This window comes from Lutjanus erythropterus, chromosome 8 (assembly GCF_056507025.1).
Source record: "Lutjanus erythropterus isolate fLutEry1 chromosome 8, fLutEry1.hap2, whole genome shotgun sequence".
NCBI classification, from domain to species: Eukaryota; Metazoa; Chordata; class Actinopteri; order Lutjaniformes; family Lutjanidae; genus Lutjanus; species Lutjanus erythropterus.
The window spans coordinates 3,010,351-3,031,503 of record NC_139324.1 but is presented as its reverse complement, the minus strand read 5'-3'; the positions used below and the strand labels follow the sequence as shown (position 1 = coordinate 3,031,503).

The window sequence follows — 21,153 nt, the reverse complement described above, 5'->3', positions numbered from 1 at the left end:
AGAAGTTAAAGTCCTTAAAAATATTTCATGGTATTGTCATCTATTACAAGTTCTACCCAATATAAACACAAAAGTTCATTGGAAATAGTTTAACTCAGGGTCTACTTACTGTCTTTCCCATCTTCCCGTCTTTATTAGTGCATTTTGCTCGGTTGTCATGGAGATGACAAGTCCATAATTGGGTCACGTGATGTCAACTGGACAAACACAATCCAAGACAGTGAGACGCAGTTATATAACAGGCATAATGTGGCTGTGTGTAGTAGCTGACAGTTTTGAATGGACTGATTAATTGACCAATAATATCTAATCTTTTGTTAGCATTTCTTAAACTTTTTGTGACAAATGAAGGGACGTGATTTTCCTGTTTGATATTTAAAAACACTCATTTTTACCTGAAGCAAGATGGTGAACTGCTTCAGTAAGAATAAATTCCAATGAGCAGGTTTATCATCCAATAACATAATGGAACATAACATAATGTGTGCTTGTAGTATCTTCAGTTTTTAATGATAGGGAAGGTTGTTCCTTTCGTCCTTTGTCAGTCCTTTATAAAAATTTGGACATACAGTGCTTTATTACCCCCCTTCTGGTCCATTTACACTGGCCTCCTGTTCGCTTCAGAATTCAGTTCAAGCATCTAACCCAATACTCTGCACCACGATTACTCAGATGTGCTGACCGACTGCTCTTACATGTCCCACGGCCCAGGATCAAAACAAAAGGGGACCGTGTGGACCGTGTTTTTACTGTTTTAGCTCCAACACTACGGAAGTGCCTCCCATTCACTGTCAGGTAGCTGAGTGTGAACCACATTGTAAAACTGTTAAAAACCTGCCTCTCTCCAGGCTGGCGTTTTTATCGGTTTGCTACCTGCAATCCCAACCGGCTTTATTTGTCTTTTGTTTTGTTTGCCACTCCGCTTTAATTGTCGAGTATCTGCGTCCGTTTTATAAAAAGTATTTTTACTTACTGTTTTCATGCTGTCTACTACTATGCTTCTCTGTGTACCAGCACTGTTTTGCTTGTTAGATTGCTTTTTGTTATTGAGTCTCTAAATTGTACTTTACTTGCTTTATTAACCTTGAAGCATTTTGTACCTACTGTTTTGAAAAGTAATATATAAATCAAGGATGCACAATATTGGATTTTTGAAGATATGCTATACGCTTATATTTTACAACTAATTTTGGCCAATGCCGATGTATGCAACTTTGCTATCAGTTTTTATTTCTTTCGGGCAAAAACCGATCAGGGATGTGACAGTATATTAAATATTGCAATTTAAAAAATGTCTTGATAGTGTACAGGACTGTAATGATATCTACCATGATATTATATGGTTAGTTATTTTATTTCATTGTTTTTGTTTTATTTTTATAAAAGGGCTGCTACTGACTGCTGTATTGATTTGCAGTTGTACAAACACAATTCAAACATTCATGTCCAAGGACAGTCCATGCAAGTTTTTTGCACGTAGGTTATGGCTCGCTACTTTTATTTTATTTTATTAAAGAAGGGAAAGAGGAGCACTTAAAGTTAAATGGAAAAACAAATTTTATATGAACAAAAATGCTGTACACATTACATTTACTATTAAATAAAAGTAATAATTTCTCTTTGTTTTTTTTAAATACCGCAGTGATTTATGGTGCCTTGAGTTTTTTAGAATTGTTCCATCCCTTATACAGATATTTAATCTTAACGCCGTCATCAGCTGATACAGATGATGTACTGATCTTATTGTGCATCCTTAATATAAATAAAGCTTACTTACTCACTTTCACCACCTGAGTTTGGTGCCTTTTCACTCCTGACATGCTGGTACTGACATGTTAGGAGTAAAAGGGTTGAAGTATCTTTTGTCTCATTCTTCTTTCATTTTACAGGGACCAAAGGGTGACAGAGGTGACAAGGGAGAGAGGGTGAATATCACTTTTAATCCTAAATATTCATTTTTGTTCACTACAAAGCAATTATCTGTGAGATGTTGATCCAGTGTTGTACTCAAAAAACGTGTCAAATTATTTCTTTTTATTTCTTTTGTAGTTACAGTTAATTATTCTCTGGAGTTGCTGATGTTTTTTGTTTTTTTTGTGTGTGTGTGCTGTGGTTTTAGGGTGACCCGGGTCGAGATGGAACTGGACTCCCAGGTCCACCCGGCCCTCCTGGACCACCAGGACAGATCATCTACCGGACAACTGGCGATGTAAGTTGATAAAAAGCACACACTAACCCAAACCACATTGACAGTATGGATGATAGATACCACTCTCTCATGTCCGATACGACAACCTTCAACATCTGCCAGTACAGATCCCAATCCGGTACCGTCCCTTTTCTCTTTTTTAAACAACTAAGCTCTTAATAATACATTTTGTATGGATGCTCTTTGATTTTTTTATATTGCTAGGTTAAGTAACCTGTGAAACAAATATTCTACTCTTATGAAGGAAGAAAAACACACAGCCCACAACATGACCCAGTTATGCAATAGTGCTGCTTTCTTTGATTTAAACCTTTTCTCACACAGACCTTATAGCAGCATTTTTGATCGGTCAGCAACATTCAGACATTCCAAAATGAAATTTTAAATAAATCACATAAATTGCACTGCACTGTTTTGCTTTTTTTTCCTTCTGTGAGTTTAAAATAACTCCTGCTCACTCACATTCTAGCTACTGTTCACATGATACATGATGCTCATCTGTGTAAAGGTCCATCCACGCTAGGAACCATAAATATAACTATAAAATATTGTTTTAAAAATTGCTGTAGCTCAAATGGATTCAGGAGTGCACACCACAACTGTAAAACTGCCCTTCAGATGTCACCATACACTGGAGTGATTTTTAAGATGATATTTTTATAGTTGTAGTTATCGTACTTGGTGTGGACAGATGTTTACTTGTGACTCATCTCTCTTTACAGCATGTCGCTTAAAATATTAAAAGTTTACATGAGAGTTCAGGCTAATAGATTGTATTGGATTATACATTTTTTTCTTCTAATATCTGACTCAGTATCTGTACTGAGTATCAGAGCAGCACAACCCTAATGCAAAGAAGTACTAGTAAGCACTGCTGTTTGAATTTATACCAATCAATTTTGTCGAGACTGAAATCTAAAACTAAATCTAAACAGTCTACAACTCAACTTTATTCTCTGTGTTTCACTACAGTTTGATGGTGTTGTTGGCAGCATCGGGCCTGAGGTTTGTATTCATGTTTCTTAGTCCTGAGATTGTGTTTGATAATGTGTGAAATTTTTGCACGTGTGTGTCTGCACAGGGACACAGAGTTTTTGTGTTCACACAAATGTCTCATCATTTTCAAAAGTTCACACCGGTACCACAGTGTTTGACTTCACACTGAGCTCTAGATGCATTCGGTGTGATTATAAAATTTATTTATTTGTCTTTGTATATTTCACTGAGCTTTTTACAACACACATAAAGTTGATTGTGCACTTGAAATTATAAGCACAGAGCGTGCTGTCAGCTGAGACATGACATGATATTATACCACACGTTCAAACATACAATTAACTCTTCCTTTTCTGTGTTTTGTGCAATTATGGAGCCACTATTCAAAAGACACATCAGTGCCAACAGCGTGTGATGTTTTCAAAGATGATGAGCGTATAGGATTGTTGTCATTACTGTCTGACCTTTTGTCAAATATAACCACAAAACAACAAAACATCTTTTTTCATTCAAACATATGACAGTTGTCAAGCACCATTCATCTACACTGAGTGAAGCTGCACACATTTCATTTTAGCATGAGCTCAGACCAGTCCTGGCCAGAATAAGCTGTGTGTGGATTTGCGTGAACATTTGTTATTTATAGAATTGTCAGTAGAAACACGTTTGCATGATAACCAAACACTGTTCTGATGAAGCTAAATGTAAAAACACGTTGTGTTCTCCTGCACAGGGAGGACCTGGTGTGCCTGGTCAAGCTGGATTCCCTGTAAGTCTCCCTGTGTTTAATAATTAATGCACCTTGCCCTTATTAGCACCATAAATGTGAAGTGTGTTTACCTGCACATGCATAATTGAGGAGTTTGTCTTTCTGGCATTCTGTGGGATTATCAACAGGTGATAATTAAAAATACAGGATTGTTGTCTAACTGTTGTTAATATATGTCTTTTATAGTAAAGAAATCGCGTGAAAAGACCAAAACCAACAACAACAACAACAACAACAACATCTGGGGCACTCAGCCTCAAGAACACTCACTTGTACTAAAAATGCTAATCTTAAAAAACAGGTGACAAATATAAAGTTTCAGAGGTGGTTCAGAGAGGACATGGTCCACAGTCATTTCCTGTATCTGGAGTTTAGCAGCAGGTCCTGAGTCTATTCAAACAAATGGGTGAAGTGAACACTGTGGCTGATCCTTTCACCCCGTAGTCACCAGTAAATATTGGGCCCATTTTTCACAAGCCACATGATGTTATCTTCCAAACACTCAGACACTCAAATGGTATTTTGCAGACAGGTGAATCAGGAGTAAGTAAAAACTTTGTTTGAGACCAGTCTCTGTCTTAACACACTCTGATGAGATCTGGCAACACAGATAACTCTTCCAAAGATGCCCTATAACAATATTAAGCACATTAAAGCCACTACAAGGAGTTTTTAACTGCTTATGAAACAGTTCTGGATTATTACTGATGCCTCATTATAACCTACATGAGCAAATGAGACCATCTTGATTTCTGCCACTGAGGCAGATTTTTCTTGAAATTAGATTAAATGAGCATGTGTTTACACTTTCCCAAAGTTACAGTGAGAAGTACATAAGCAATACAAAAGGAAGGAAGAGGAGAATTTTTTATTCATATATATATTTTTTTCACATAATTGTATTTTTGACATTATTCTGTGGTTATTAAGGTGGAAACACTACTTTGTCCACAGGGGTCTCCAAAATCAACACAGTTGCAAAGTTTCTTGTAGTAGCTTTAAGAAAGCAGATGAAAACAAGGGCAAAATGAGCCACAAATGAGCCAAAAACTTTATACTGTATCTAGTGTTGTACTGATCTGGACAAGCAATAGTCCAGCAGCAATAGTTTTATTAGAAATGCCCAAACCTTGGACGAGCAATAGGCTGTAATATCAGTAACATCTGTCTTTTCTTTTCCAAAGTATGCAGACAGGTAAGTAATATGTAGTGTAATGTAATGTAATGTAATGGAGTAATAATATACAACATTTCATACCACTGGCACACTAGCTAATGTATCATCTTGTTATCGAGCATCCTTTAATTCATTCTTAAAGTAAATTAAAGGGTGTGAAAACCTTTTTTTTTTATATTAGCTTCCTACTATAGGTGATGGGTTCCTACTAAGTAACATTTAATCAATCTACCATCAAATAAAGATCTGAAATATATATGTGTATGTATGTATATATATATATATATATATATAGAATTTATTCATTTATAATATTAAACACTGTCCAAAAAAAAATACTGTGTATTAAGAGCCATCTGAAGACGTTAATCAGTCTACAATCACCAAATCGTACTTTAAATGCCACTGAAATGTGCACTACTTTGCACTGTGCAATACAAACATTACACATTAATGTACAAAACATGACAACTCAATAAACGCTTCACCTTTTTAGACCGAAGACAGTCACAGTGTGTGCAGGTAAAGGACCCAGAGCGAACGTTAGCAGAGCTAGCAGCAACCCTGGGCGAGAGAGGCTGCCGTCTGACAGCACCACAGCCCCAACTAGTGGAGGGCAGCTGCATAAAATCTTAGAGGCAACATTTAACTGGCATCGTGCATGAATGAAATATTGATAAATATTTTAAATGACTAGTATCTCTGGTGCCAACTAGCGAGGGTGGGGGCGTTTAATCCTATAGTCCACCTATCGCATGCATCCCTAGTTTGAAGTGCGTAGTGCTCAGTTTAAAAATGGTGATTTCAGTGCACCAATCAGGATTAAACATTTGAATTAAAAAGTGATGAGCGTTGTTGGAGTGTTGTTCTGACTGAACCACACCCACACAGTCATGATGAAGTGGATGAACCACATTTTTAAGAGTTGAACTCTTGATAAATATTAACCAAGAATGATTTTTTTCCCCTCTAAACTCTCACTAAATTGACTTGGACTTTTAGTAATTAATATTTAATGTTACGGAGAGATACTTAAGATTTGAAATCACTTCATCAGGGGCTTTAAGTAAAAATTTCCTTAAACAGTAGGGCACACTAAAAAGATTTCTCAAACAAGAGTAAATCTGTTGGCATAGAATAATAACCTGTGTCTCTCATACACAGACAGTACTTGTTAAAGGATCAATTCACTGGTTTTGGTGGTTTCATTGAATTATTGGTTTAAATTCTATGTGCATCTCATCTGCTAATATCTACAGTCAATATCTAAACAGTGGTCCACTCAGCAAATCAGAGGCTGTACTGTATAGACAGAGACTAATAGATCATGTGGGCTTGAATTGATCCTGGGGGAACAAAGACTTTCCTGCTGCCAAGCTGTTACTTATTATTTAACAGAGCCTATATCTTTATCCTGCAGGGTCCTATTGGACCAAAGGGTGAAAGAGGAGACCCAGGCCCTCCAGGCTATGGAGTCAAGGTAAGTACCTTTTGATTGTTGTTAATTTTGCCACTCATCATCGAGACACGGCCATAACTGATCTGTGTTGTCTTGTTGCTGCTGTACAGGGAGAGAAAGGTGAGCCAGGCTTAGTGATCGGACCTGATGGAAATCTGCTGTCTCTGGAGGGACTAACAGGTGTGAAGGTGAGTCTCACTGTCTGACTGTCTGCATGTACCTCTCCTCTGCAGTACATGTTGATATGTTTCATGTCTAAATTTGCTGCCTGTTTTGATCTGCTGTTTGCTCTGTATTCAAGCTTTTGTGTGTGTGTGTGTGTGTGTGTGTTCATTCGTTAAAGTTGTATTTTGCTATTGAAACTATTTTGCTTCCTTCCCATGCCTGTAGGGAGACAGAGGACCACCTGGACCTGTTGGACCCCCTGTAAGTGTTTGAGCATTCCCATCTAAGATACCTACACTCCTGCACCCAAACAGTTTTGAACCAAAGGGGTATTTTTATTTTCACATCATCTTTAACTTCATGATTTAATCTTTGTAGGGTCAGTATGGACCTCCTGGATTAAAGGGTGAAATTGGAATGCCTGGAAGACCCGTAAGTACCTCTACCTCCTGTCCTTCCTGCCTTATGCTGTTATATTTGAATAAAATAGTGTGTCTATTCTAAATACCATATCTTTATTTTGCTGACCTAATTATATATTGCTGTAGTTACATTTACCATTTAACAATACCATTCTTTCTGTTTTTCTCCCCTCAGGGTCGCCCCGGTGTAAATGGATACAAGGGTGAGAAAGGAGAGCCAGGAGGCGGTTCTGGCTATGGTTATCCAGTAAGTGTTAATATTATTACCAACCCTTATACAGGTGATTTTTCAGTGGCAATAGACTGTATTAATAGTGGATGGATCTTCTGAAAAGTGAAGCCATTGCAGAAGGTGCTTAAACCTGCATTCTTTCTAACAGCCAGCAGGGAGCGACACTGCTGGCTACAAAAAGAAGCCAATAAGAAAATGACCCTACTTCTCACTTGATTTATAACCTCAGTGAACAGTCCTGTTTAGAGTAAAATACAAGATAAAGCAGGTTATTCTAAAGGGTCTGACAACCTGGTGCTGCCATGGTGATCTACCCACTCTCTGCTCCACTCTCTCCTCCAAAGACCCCAGAAGGTGACCTTAATGCCAAACTTGAGGCTTTAAGACGTAGGCCAAAACAACAGTGGGTGACATCTCAATTGCTACATCCACTTCTTTTATACTATCTGTGAATGAGATCTGTCTGTGACCGGCTTTCTATCAGAAATGGTTTAGCCCGCCACAGGTGACACATGTCATGAACTTCACAAACTCGATGAGTCTTTGAGCATCAAATACTGATCGGCATTTTTATACGCTTATTTTCATTAAGCCTCATGTAAGCAGGAAAGCCTCTCATTTAGATCTGTTTTCAAGTGACAGTAATTGGCTCGCTATTTAAATATTTTGTATACATTATTTATGAAATAATTTATTTTGATGTGGTACAGTACCACTAACATAACATAAATCTTCTGTTTAATCTAACTAATGTCAGCTGCTCTGCTGTGTATTTCTGTCTCGTCAGAAAAAACACAGTATGTGTGCTACCGTTCATTTTGAATTTAGATGAGCTGTTGTTTCTGAATTAGTGAGTGCCACTGTGATAAATGTTGATAGACATCAACATGTATGTAGATGCACCGTTTCTCAATGAATGGATTCTTACAGTGAGAGTCCTTAATCCTAATCAAAGCTGTGCATTTGTCAGTCATTGTTTGCTAGAAGAATGTCCTAATAAGGCTGCACAAGATGTCAGGGTTTTTTTTTTAATTAGATTTTATTTTAAACATGTTCAAAGAAAAGAAAATATACAAGTACAAAAGAAAACAAAAGCAACAAATGAACTACACAGCAAATTTTCGATAGGAATAATTGAATGTCTGAAAAGGAGTAGGAAAAAGTAAATATTGACCAAGTCCTACCCTAAAACAAGAAGCCATGCAGCATTCAAAATTTGAGTTAGAATTATAATGCCAACGTTATGAAGAATTGGTGCAGCACTATATAGTAATGTTTGCATCAGTGCTAACAATCAATCTGTCCAAAAATGCTGTCTACGTTATCAATGGTGTGTCAGTAATGTCAACACAACCTAATGGGAAACATTCTGTCTACACACTGAACAGTTAAAGGGAGTGAATAACTTTGTTACTGTTTTCATCAGGGAGTCCCAGGCCCACCAGGCCCACCAGGACCACCTGGACCGGCCTTCCCTGTTGATCGCTTCAATGTGAGTACACAAGATCCCAAATCTCGTTCTGCGAGCTATTATAAAAGGACAATTTCACAGAACTGGATGGCACCACTGCTTGTGGTGCTCAAGGCTCCAAAACAAATTTGGAAAAACTCAGCAGCAATGTCTCTTTCTTTGAGCAGCTTCATGTTAGAACTATCGTCTTTCTACAAAGCTACACCCATCGACTGAATCACTGTGCAGAAGGAAGTGTGCATCTACTCATGGACAAGAGGCTCATGACAAAGTGTGACATAAATGTTCACGGCATCCTCGGCTGAGCTGTAACCTCTTGACTCATGCTTCCTTCTGCACAGATTTGGCTGGTGAATATAGTTTGGTAAAGAGAAAATAGTTCCTACATGAAGCTGCTCACAGCAAGGTCTGTGGATTTTGTTGAGTCATCATTTTTGGAAAGAGATATTGCTACTGAGTTTTTCAAATGTACTTTCTAGGGCTTCGAACACCACAAACTGAGTGTCATGTAGTCCTGTTATATTGGAGAGAGGTCAGACATCTCTATGATTGATATCTCCAAAAATCCGCAACTCATACCAAAACTATCTAGATAAATAAACAGACAAATAGCTCAACATGTAAGCAGAAAACTCAGCCTTTAAACAATCATTATCTGGTACTTTTGTTGCGTTGTTTTTGCCTTGTTGGAAAACTACTGACTCAGTCGCTAATTGGACAATTAAGCATTAACCCTAGAGAAATCTTGCCTCTATTGTTTCTGCTGTTGGGAATTGCTTAATTGAGCATTTTCTTCTATTTGTTCACAGCGCTATGATGAGACTTCAAGGAATTACCCAGGTATGACCTCCAGCACTCACATCGTTTGTAGTTTCAGCACCAATACATAATACTGTAAGATAGAAGGATCAGGATGGAGAAGTTAAGTAAACGTGCGAGTCAGGGAAGAGAGATTTAGAGAGCTTTAAAGTGTCTGCAGAGATAAACACTTCTATCTTAATTTCAGTTTGATCCAGCTGCCTCAGCCTGAAGGGGATATACACTCTATTGTCAGGAGATTAAGCTGTCAAGTCTTACTTTTTTGAAGAATGACTTGATAAAACACAGAGGACATCACTATGAAAGATGCGGTGCCTATGGTGCCAATGTGAGATACACCTGTGGGATATCATGTCTAACTCACCAATGTTAAATTATCTTCTGCTGTAGCAATTAAAGGGGAGAAAGGAGAGCGTGGTGATCGAGGACTTCCAGGAATCCCAGGTAAATCCTAGTTAGCATAAAATTTACATTCCATACCACTGCACTAGAGAACTGTGTGAAGTGAATCGTTGGTATTTAATTACTAAAACATCTTTGTTTTTTTCCAGGAACAGCCTCTAATTTCGATATTTACACTTTTAAGGTAAACTAACTTATCATTACACCACCAGTCAGTTTCATTAGAAAGCTGGATTTACTGTTAGAAGAAAAATCTTCATAATGTTCAACTGTTCCTACCAGAATGAAATGAAGGGAGAGCGTGGAGACACAGGTGTCAAGGGAGAAAAGGGAGAGCCTGGTGGTGGATATTATGACCCACGTTTTGGAGGGGCACAAGGTCCACCAGGGTCTCCTGGCAAACCAGGCCTGCAGGTGAGAAAAATGCCATTATTACTCAAGGTACGATAATACCATGATAAAAAAAAGTAAAAAGTAATAATAAAAAGTCCATTATAACAATATTTATTGTGATATTAAAAAGAAAGAAAAATGATGACTCGAAAAATCAGATATAAATCTGACGTACAGCAAATCCGTTGTTCCTTTTGACTTAAAGCTACTACAAGGAACTTTCATATTTGTTGATTTTGGAGACACCTATGGACACAAGTGGTTTCACTGTAATAACCACAAAATAAACATCAAAAACTCTCCTCCTGCTTCTTCTTAACTGGCTAACATACTACTCACTTTAACTTTGGCTGGAAAATGTAAACACATTTGTTTCATCTGATATCATGAAAAATCTGACTGATGGTGGAGGACATTAAGATAACTATATAGAAATAGTCCGTCTTCTCACTGATGGTCATACAGAGGCATCGGTATTAAATTGACTGTTTCATAACCAGTTAATAACTCCCCGTAGTAGCTTTAAAGTGCTTTTGCTTTCCTTCTTTAATAAAATAAAATGAAAGTCAGCAATGACTCAAGCATGTGGAAAGAAGTCAGAAGTAGTAGTAGTCAGTTTTATAAATATAATAATGTAATATCATATATTGTCACAGACTAGTGCAGTACTGAGACTTTTTTATTGCAATATATCAGTATATTGTTACATTTTTGTAAACAATAGACATTTTAAAAATGTGATGTTCCAGTCATTTTGATTTTTTTCTTTCATGTTAGGGTCCAAAGGGAGATTCCATAAGGGGCCCTCCTGGACCCCAGGGGCCACCAGGGTCACCAGGGGTTGGTTACGATGGGCCTCCAGGTCCTCCAGGCCCACCTGGACCTCCAGGACCCCAGGGATTCCCCTCATTTCCTGGAGCATATCGGCCCAATCACCGTAAGTGTAGAATATTCTGAATGTGATACAATGTACACGCCTCGGGACGTTCTGAAGACTAAATGAAATACAGGTTGTAATCTTGAGACGTTAAGAGCCATATTTTGCCTCCTTTTGCACATTCCTCCACTGGAGCTGTTCATAAACCAAATCATTAATCAGCTTTTGTTTTCATTTGAAGCTGTCAGTATCCCTGGACCTCCTGGTCCTCCTGGTCCACCTGGAAGTCCTGGTCTCTCCTCTGGGGTAAGTGACATCACTGCATTTTAATAATCCTCCAACTGTGACTATGTGATTGTTAAGAGTTGTCCACACCAAGAACAATAACTATAACAAAAACTATAATTGAATGGAGGCTGTAACGACATCGCAATCACTGAACAGTAGAAACACTGACAGCCAATCAGAATCCACCTAAACTTACAGGGTATTGCCTACAACTTCTTAAACACTTACATCATGTAATATTAGGCTGCAAATTACGCATAAAAAAAACTTATTTGGATTCTGATTCCTGATTCCTCTGGTCTTTGAAGAATTTCATAAACACATGTCCGTCTGGTATTCTTTTTGTTTCTTTGCTCAATGCACAGCAGTAACAAGTCATCAGTATCCATTTTCCTGAGCTGCTGACACAGCTGGAGCGTGCAGCACATGCTTCACACCACTGTTTAACATTCATCAGTGTGGATGATCACATTATTGTTCTTTATTGTTCTTGGTTTGCATGGCCCTTTCGGCTCATGCTGAAAATAAGTTCTTGGTAATGATCGTTTCTGTTCAACAAAAAGCTAATTAGCATGTGTATTTGTTTTCCACAGGTTACAGTTCTGAGGTCATATGACACGATGCTTGCTACAGCCAGACGGCAGGCAGAGGGCAGCCTCATCTACATCATAGACAAAGCAGACCTCTATTTGAGAGTTCGTGATGGGCTGCGGCAAGTCATGGTACAGTAACGTAATTTTCACCCAAGAAAATGCAGTGCTTTGACTTTTTAGACCTCAAAACAGGCATAAACCATACTATGGAGTTTTATTACTGCTGGTGTAATATTTTTTTTAGCCACTAGGGGCCAAAAACACATTAAAACAAGTTTACCCAGCTGCTGTCGCATCCCTGGTTTATGGAATAAGTATGGCTCACATTCGTGCTAGATGTGCAAAAAGAGCAGCAATCAATGGAAAGTGTATATTTGACTTGACATTATTCTCAGTTCAAATTATATAGATTTTTTAAAGCATTTATATGTCTAGTTATTCAAAATAACTTCAAATGGTGCTTACAGATACTGTAACATTTTATTGTTTACTTTTATCAAAAAGTTTGCTCAAGAAATTGATTAAATGTTACTATAGAGACAATATACATTAGCTGTTATGTAATACAGTTCAAAACATCTGATTAATTCATTCTATGTTGAGTGTTTGCTAACCAGCTTTCTTTCTCCTCTCAGCTTGGAGATTACAGTCCCTTCTACAGAGAGCTGGTAAGAAGAAAAATAGAAAAAAAATGTTTTGCCTTTTGACATTGACACTGACTGTTTTATAATCTTTTCATGTCTTTAATTTCATTTAAAGGAGAATGAGGTGGCAGAGGTCCAGCCTCCGCCTGTGATTCTGTACCCGCAGTCTCAAGACCAGTCCCACAACAACGGAGCTGGCCATTACTCCCAGGGTGGCTCTTCCATACGACCCATCGAGCCTCCGCCACAGCCGCCTGTAGAGCCCAGATACCCTCCACAGTACGATCCCAGGTTCCCAGACCCGAGGCACACAGGTCAGACAGATGGAAGACTAGTCACGCAGCACACTGACAACAGATACCCCGTCACTCCTCAGCGGAGACCCAGCCCACCTGTAGCACAGCCTGTTGGCCATGTGGACACATCAGGATCAGGAGTGAGTATTTTTTATTTGTTACTTATCATCGGACATACTGTATCTAAGCTAAGCTAACATTTGCTGATACAGTGCCCAGCATATTTAGTGGTCAAGCACTGCCATATTCTCTGGACAGAGTAAAGGGCTGTCCACACCAAGGACTATGACTATAAAAGCTACAAATCTAAAAATCATTTTAACTTAAGTGGTTGGCTGAGTGTGGACCACACCTTTATAGTTATGGTGTAGACTACAACAAGTTATAACAATTTTTAGAATGATATTTTTATAGTTAATGTTCTTGGTGTGAATGTCCTGTAAGGGTTGCACAATGCCAGACAAAGAAACATATTGTGTACATATTAGGAAGGATCTAAAAGTATTAGAAATGAGCTTTTATCCAAAATCAAAATGTTGTCATCTTTTTGAACACTGTTCTAATAATTGGGCTTGAACTCGGCGTGCTTATTTCTGGACATTTATTATGAAATCCACATCAAACCTCTCTGCTCTGCCATAATCTGCCTCTTTGACTCTGAGGCAGACCAACAGTGGGGAAATTAAGCCGTTCTTCATTTTAGCTTGCAGAACAGAGTTGCTGGTCTACCAGTGGCTCAATCCACAGCAAGTAACATTAGTTCAGACCCAGAGTAACTTATTAAAACACCAAAGTCACACAATAACAAACAAATCAACTCAAGGCAGCAGTGGATCAGCAACTTCTGCATTCTGTGAGGTAAAATTTCTGTTTCTGATCAGAGCATAGATTGCCGTTTCAGTTTCTCATCAGAAAACTCTGACAGCAAAGCAAAGCGGTGAAAATAATGTAGAAATAGCAAGCATTTAAACTGAAATTTATGTAGGAGGTTAAAATACATTTTGCTGCTGATGGTGCAGTAAAATACTTACCATTTGTGCAGGCCCTCCTGAGGGAGATACCATACAAACATGTGCTACACTTGCAAATAGAAATGGTCTAAACAGCAAAATGAGTTGTTTTTAATAGTTATTAATGTTTATTTTCACTCATATTTTTGTGGATGCTCAAAGATACAGTCAACTTGGATATCAATAAATGCATTTTTTGTATTTCAAGCCAGATTTCCAGAGGCTGTAACATAAACCTGTCCTCCTCCTCAGCTACATCTCATCGCCTTGAACACCCCTCAAACCGGCAACATGCGAGGAATCCGTGGCGCAGACTTCCTGTGCTTCCAGCAGGCCCGTGCTGTCGGTCTGAAGGGGACCTACAGAGCTTTCCTGTCCTCAAAGCTTCAGGACCTCCACACCATCGTCCGCAGGTCGGACAGGGACAGCTTCCCCATCGTGAACCTCAAGGTGAGATGATACTGCTGGGGAAATTTCAATATTGCCACAGGACCAAGACCAGTGGATGTGGTTCATCAACAACACCAACATGAAACCAGCGTATTTCAGTTCAAGCACGTCATTTTGAACCATTCTGAGCATTTCCACCAAAAACAAAACTGGTTCAGAACCTGAAAAGTTGGTTCTCTGCTGAAACCAAAAAATTGTATTTTTTTTTTTCTTGGGAATCAGAGTGTCTGTTGTGCACTACACAACATCCTCTGTTGCTCAGATCCTTGATTACAATGGTTCCACTCAAAACTGCTGGAAATGCAGGTTAGTTTACCAGGTAGAACCAAGGTTCCAAGAATCATGAACAGACCCGGTTCAAAAACCAGAACTAATCTGGTGGAAAAGGGCTTTCATTAATTTGGATTCTGTCTTAATGCTTGTGGTTGACTGCTGTTGTCTCAATCGTTATTCTGTGCTTTACCAACAACACATCATGTCGGAGAAATTAAATTCAAGGCCTCATCGTCTCTCCCTTGCAGGACCAAGTGTTGTTCAGCAGCTGGGAGTCTATCTTTGGTGACGACGCGAGCAAAATGAGAGAGAATGTACCAATCTACTCCTTCGATGGTAGAGATATCCTCAGGGACAGTGCATGGTGAGTCTTTTGTTAACTGGGCGTCATGTTGATTGTGAAATAATCTCACATTAAAGGAGAAATCTGTAATATATTTACTGTAAGTTATAATAAAATGAGCAGCAGAGATTGAGGAAACATGCTAAGTACAGCTGCATTGTCCCCATTTGAAATTTCTATTCTGGGCCAGAATAACTGTTTTAGTTTGTCTGCTCCATGTTCAAATTAATGCTGAATGTTCACTGAATGACTAAGTGTCTGTTTAAGTCATAAGAAATCATTAATAATCTTCTAGAAGTAGTAGATGGTTGCAACAGTTAAATTTAGCAAAATGTTAATGGATAGGGACAAATAGGGATTTAAGTTATTTAACATACTCTCTGTGGCTCCAACTCCCTATTTGGACCATAGTACTGATTTTTGGACACACATCTGCTTCATATTGCTCCTTAAAATGCAGCACTAATATGTAGCTGTTTCAGTAGTAGTAGCTTTTGTTTCCTTTGCTGGTTTTCTACTTGTGCACATACAGCACTACTACCATACACATTCTGACCTGTGTGCTTGTTCTTGCTTCCCTCCAGGCCAGAGAAAATGGTCTGGCACGGATCGAGCAACAAAGGCCACAGGCAAACGGACCACTACTGCGAAACATGGCGAGCGGGCGACCGTGCCGTGACTGGCCTGGCATCATCGCTACAGAGCGGCCACCTCCTGCAGCAGACCTCCAGCAGCTGCTCCGGCTCCTACATCGTCCTCTGCATTGAGAACGCCTTCACATCACACTCCAAAAAATAAATCCCGTCCATCCTTTTTTTTTTTGTTTGTTTGTTTTTTTTTTTTTTTTATGTTTTTTGTTGTGGGCCCTTGTTAAACAGTTTTAATTCCCTGATAAGACGCCTTTTGAACATGTGGCGTATGATGAACTGGCCCCGTGGCTCTTTGCCTGGCAGAGACGCTTTGCATTGTCTGCTCCTCCCCTCCATAAACGCCAAAGAGATGGGTCGAACAGAGGGGTGTTGGTCCTTTTTCTCGGGGGCATTGGCACATATTTTCTCCAAGGGGTGACACGAGAGCGGAGAAGCTAAATGCGTTCTCAAATCGTATCCATTTTTTAAAAAATTCTGTATATTTTACCTGTTTGTCATTTGTGATTTCTTTTTTTTTGTTTATTTTTTGATGTTATCAATGTTTTACCTTTTGAAATGTTTATAATAATGCTATATCCATACTGTTATTGTTTTTTTTTTTTATTTTAGGTATTGATCATTTCCACATTTTTTTCCAATTTCATTTTAGATTTGTGGTTTATGACGGGGTACAGCAAACTTTTAAAGACTATTTTAAATTTAAAGAAGATAATAGATATTTATTTTTAAATGAAGTTATGTAAGGAACAAAAAAATGATTTGGAAAAATAAAAAAAGTGTTAAATACCCTAATTTTTACTCTACACAGCACAGACCATTTAATTCTGTTTCTAAAGAGCTTCTGATCAGAAACTGTGCCTTATTACACAACCAGGACTGCTTTACAGAATAAGCTGATATATTGGACCACTTCTTTTGTATTCATTATTCTACAAACATGTAAATGTTACAGCTGTTTTTTTTTTATTATTATTTTTGCTCGAGTGCATTCAGATGCTTTTACTTCACACTAAATTTAAATGACCTTGTTGGACACAGACGCCACTGTAATGAATAATCCCACATCCAGAGGGCAAGATTCCTTCTAGCTGAAATTGAGCCTTCTGAATTGAAAAAAGAAGATGATTTTCCATTTTATCACTTTATAAAAACCTATCAGTGAGTAAGCTGGAAGTGATTAGTTCGCTGCTAATCTTTGTTGGAGTGATTGCTGTCACGGGTGTTGGACAGGAAAACCAGTATTTACCAGTTAAAGAGACAGTTTCCACAGTAGCCTTGCATTGAATTTCAGACACTAACCTGGACCTTAGTGCTACTGATGTCTTGACTGAACCTGTGGATATCCATTTTTATAACAAAATGTGCTGTACTGTTTCTCCCAGGCACTGAATAAAAGTCTTTTTCAACTATGACAATACTGTGACGTACCTCCGACAGCACTGTGACCTTCATACGTTTCACTCAGCAGCCCCGACCAGCAGTTTCATGTCCTACTCAAGGACATGTCACTGCTGGTGGCATTGACTCCACCACAATCAGTGTCTCCAGTGGCCACAAGAGGCTCAACACACCAGTCATCCATCAGGTATTTACCTTCACAGTTAATCTAAACCCGTAAATTGATTCACTTTAATTTAACCATGAAATCATGACGATAGAATTGATCACATCTATTTATTCTATTCAACTGTCACTGGAGGTCAACTAAATGACCTCATACATCAGTATAACCTCTCCTAGTATGTTAGGTCATGAACTTCATACAACCGTAATACCTGTTCATAGCTGTTAACTAGTGATCCAGAATGCTCTGCTGATGAAGCAGGATGTTGTGGTGGCATTCATGAACGTGAACTTTTCCTCTGCATCAGCGAACCCAACACACAACCTTCCAGCTGCAATATGAGCATCTAGTCCCTCTCACAGTGACAGCGCTGCAGCAAATGTTCTACTGCCCTTCTGCAGAAAGGAGATTACCTGAACATGCCAAGCGTGTTTTATTGGCACCTTTTAGTGACGCTTTACTACCATGCACTGGTAAAAACAAAGGATTTTTTTTTTTTTAGTACGATAATCACATACACAATTTGATTTTACAGAATTTAATGACTATGAAAAGCACAAGTCAGCCCTAAAATTTTAAATATCTTCATTGCTTTTCTTTATTGTCAGACAGACTTTTACACCGGGAAACAAACGTTATAGAAGCCAAATATTGCTCACTCCACAGCCACCAGACTCGGGTAAAAACATTCATTTCACCTTGCAGAACACAAGAGACAGCGGTTTACTGCTGCCTCGATCAGTTACTGTGTTTTTGTGACTGTAACTTTGGTGAATCTGAACTAACCCTTTAACACACAGAAGTCACACAATAACAAAAACTAACAAATTGAGGCCATAGTAAATGAGCAACTCCTGTGTTCTGTGAGATAAAATTACTGTTTGTGCCAGAGGAACCTGATGAAGAGAGCAATATTTGTCTTAACCCTTTATATCAGCAGTATTCCATCTGAAAAGACCATCTGAAATTAGGTTCTAGAGAAGCACAGACTCCAATTTCCGATTTTGTCCAATAAGAACTATATTTCACAGTATTCACAAACATTTTTGCAACTTTTCTTGTAAAATTTAATTGGATGTTCACAATGAAACACTGACTATTAAATAACTTATACACCTTCTCAAAAGTGCTCCAGATTACAGCCAGGGCTTATTATATTATTATACTGATATTATGTACCAGAGGGAACACAGTCTCATGTGGAAGCAGCTGTAGTAAAACTTTTCAGTGAGAAAAACAGAAGCAGAGGTTAAACGAGTCTGGATGAGAAAATGTTTGAGGAGACACGTCAGTGCAGGTTGTTTATTTTTCAGCCATAACTGTCAGTCTGCTGCTGGCTAACATGAAGCATGAAGGGCTGGAAAGTTTACCGCTGTTTTGCGACGCTGTCAGCTGCTCTGTCTCGTTGTAGACTGTCTGTCTTCTCTTTATCTTGTTCTTGGAATCTATCGCTAACACCGACTTCATGTGAGCAGTGTGTGCTGCTGTGATCAGCGCTGTTGTGGGTGTGACATCACGGTCAGTGTCTGCTGTGCACATGACGTGACCATCGTGCAGAACGTGTACAAATACAACTGGCACAATATCAGACTTGACGCTAACCGGCTGGTCACTGGTCAGAACCACTCACACAGAAAACCAGCCAGTTCCAGACTCTGGTCAGTCAATTGGTGCGTCCCTTTTAGCTTTCCACTCTGGTGCTCCTGCTGCCACCCCAAACTGAGGGTGTGACGACCGCCATCTACTGTAAGTACCTCACACAACCCTGCTTCAAAAAAAAATCTGAACTATCCCTTTAAGTAAAACTACTGTTGGGAGGTGGGTTGCATTGTTGACTAATTAGGACACTGGTCCAACAGTCAGAAGTTGCCTGAACATGTCAAGTTTGACAGTTTTTAAAACAGAAATTACCAAGCAATCATGAATACATTGGCTGTAGGTCTACAAGTAAAGTGGATTTTGAAAGAGAACTGAATTAGGTCACCAGTCATTGGCGATGGCTTATGAAATCCCCTTAAATCTCTTCTTTAAAGTTAGGAGGCGTTTCAAGATGATATTTGATTAAGAAGATTAATTTGAATTATTCAGAGTTGGCCTAATTTGGTAGTCACTTTAAAATGATATTCCCACCATAAGAGACTTTTTACATTCAGGTGGTTATGGTGGACAGAGCCTTATTTATCTCTCCACACGGAGCCCAAAACATTAATGCAACTATAGATAAAGCTGGCATGTTGTTACCATGTGACACAGCTAGTGAAATAACACAGATGTTTGTAGAATAAGATAAATCACAGCATTCAGCTGAATAACATGGTTCATCAGTCGATCCTGCTCAACAAAGCACAGAGATCTATTTCAAGTCAGCCATTGTGAGGGAGATATTCCTCTGCATCTAGATATAGAGTATGTCTTCATAGAGACAATGTGCTGCAAGAAGCACATTTTATAGCAATCAAATGTGGCCTTTGTACACTCATCTCTGCATTATAACAACCTGAAATTTGCCTGTAATATAACAGACCAGTAACAGGGTTTTCCTGACCCACTAACTGACTTGCCGGGTGACCTTCTTTTGCCCTTCATTGGTTGAGATTCAGTCCTGGCAGTTCTAGAAGTCGAGGCCCAGGGGTCCAGGTACAGAGACTCCCTCAAGCTTTGTGCTTCTGTAAAAGAACAGAACAGGGAAATGTACTCATTTGCTTACTTGCCATGTAAGCTGAAGCTACAAGGAGTTTTTAACTGCTCTGTGAAATCAAAAGAAACAAGCCTGTGTTTACATTTTCCAGGCCAAAGTTACTGGAGAGATCTGCCAGCCAGTTAAAGAGAAACAGGAGATTTGTATTCAGATGACTTTATTTTTCACATTATATTTTAGGGCTACGGTGGAGGACACACTACCGCTTTTGTCCACAGAGGCCTCCAAAATCAACCCATCAGAAAAATTCCTTAAGATTAAATGTTTATTAGATATAAAGCAAGCAGCATTGTTAGCTTAGCATTAAGACTGGAAAGAGCTGGTGTCCAAATCCACCTACCAACATCTCTAGCACTCATTAAGAAACACAATTTGTGTATTTAGTTTAACTCAGTGGTTTCCGAACTTTTTCTAGCATGCCCCCATTCAGAAGCCCCCCCCCACACACACAATTATGATCAATCTTTACCAATAATTAGGCAATTAATTGATTTTAAAAAAGGATAAAGGTTGAATTTTTGTGATACAAAGGTTAGTGTGATAGCATCAGCAAACATTTACTCCATTTAACTTTGTCTCCCCTGATCATCCATATTTTTTTTCTGTATTAATTAAGTATTTTGCCTCATAGCGCAGGCACCATGGGATTGTGGAGATGTGTTCATGTTGTGAATGCATGCTGACTGGAATGAGTTAGAGCACCTGCACAGCATGCTTTTTCTGTTCTCCTATTTTAACACATCCAAATGACAAAAATAGAGTAAGGTAAACACTGAATATCAAATGGCGAAGAAAAAAAAAGACAGCCACAGGTAAGTCTGGAGTTGCAAACTTAAAAAAGTTGCTCTGCAGACAACAGGAAAGTCTGGAGAGCAGCTGTGTGAGTTATTCAGTTGTAGCAAGTCTAAAATCAACAGGAGGCACACATATAAAAACAAGCATACAATTACCCA

General features: G+C 38.7%; 1 protein-coding gene across 2 annotated transcripts in view; it reads left to right on the top strand.

Moving 5' to 3' along the window:
- Window positions 1-17,353, top strand: part of col18a1a (collagen type XVIII alpha 1 chain a) — a 117,916-nt gene extending 100,563 nt beyond the window's left edge. For both annotated transcript variants that reach the window (XM_084724249.1, XM_084724248.1), the window contains exons 21-42: window positions 1,890-1,925; window positions 2,120-2,209; window positions 3,182-3,214; window positions 3,939-3,974; window positions 6,572-6,631; window positions 6,721-6,798; window positions 7,001-7,036; window positions 7,154-7,207; window positions 7,373-7,444; window positions 8,856-8,921; window positions 9,710-9,740; window positions 10,110-10,163; window positions 10,271-10,305; window positions 10,404-10,535; window positions 11,292-11,451; window positions 11,633-11,697; window positions 12,273-12,401; window positions 12,908-12,940; window positions 13,032-13,352; window positions 14,475-14,672; window positions 15,194-15,309; window positions 15,873-17,353. In XM_084724249.1, the coding sequence (XP_084580375.1) occupies window positions 1,890-1,925; window positions 2,120-2,209; window positions 3,182-3,214; window positions 3,939-3,974; window positions 6,572-6,631; window positions 6,721-6,798; window positions 7,001-7,036; window positions 7,154-7,207; window positions 7,373-7,444; window positions 8,856-8,921; window positions 9,710-9,740; window positions 10,110-10,163; window positions 10,271-10,305; window positions 10,404-10,535; window positions 11,292-11,451; window positions 11,633-11,697; window positions 12,273-12,401; window positions 12,908-12,940; window positions 13,032-13,352; window positions 14,475-14,672; window positions 15,194-15,309; window positions 15,873-16,086 (2,049 nt within the window). In that variant the 3' untranslated portion in view covers window positions 16,087-17,353. The remainder of the gene's footprint in view (window positions 1-1,889; window positions 1,926-2,119; window positions 2,210-3,181; window positions 3,215-3,938; window positions 3,975-6,571; window positions 6,632-6,720; window positions 6,799-7,000; window positions 7,037-7,153; window positions 7,208-7,372; window positions 7,445-8,855; window positions 8,922-9,709; window positions 9,741-10,109; window positions 10,164-10,270; window positions 10,306-10,403; window positions 10,536-11,291; window positions 11,452-11,632; window positions 11,698-12,272; window positions 12,402-12,907; window positions 12,941-13,031; window positions 13,353-14,474; window positions 14,673-15,193; window positions 15,310-15,872) is intronic.
- Window positions 17,354-21,153: the final 3,800 nt, after the last annotated feature.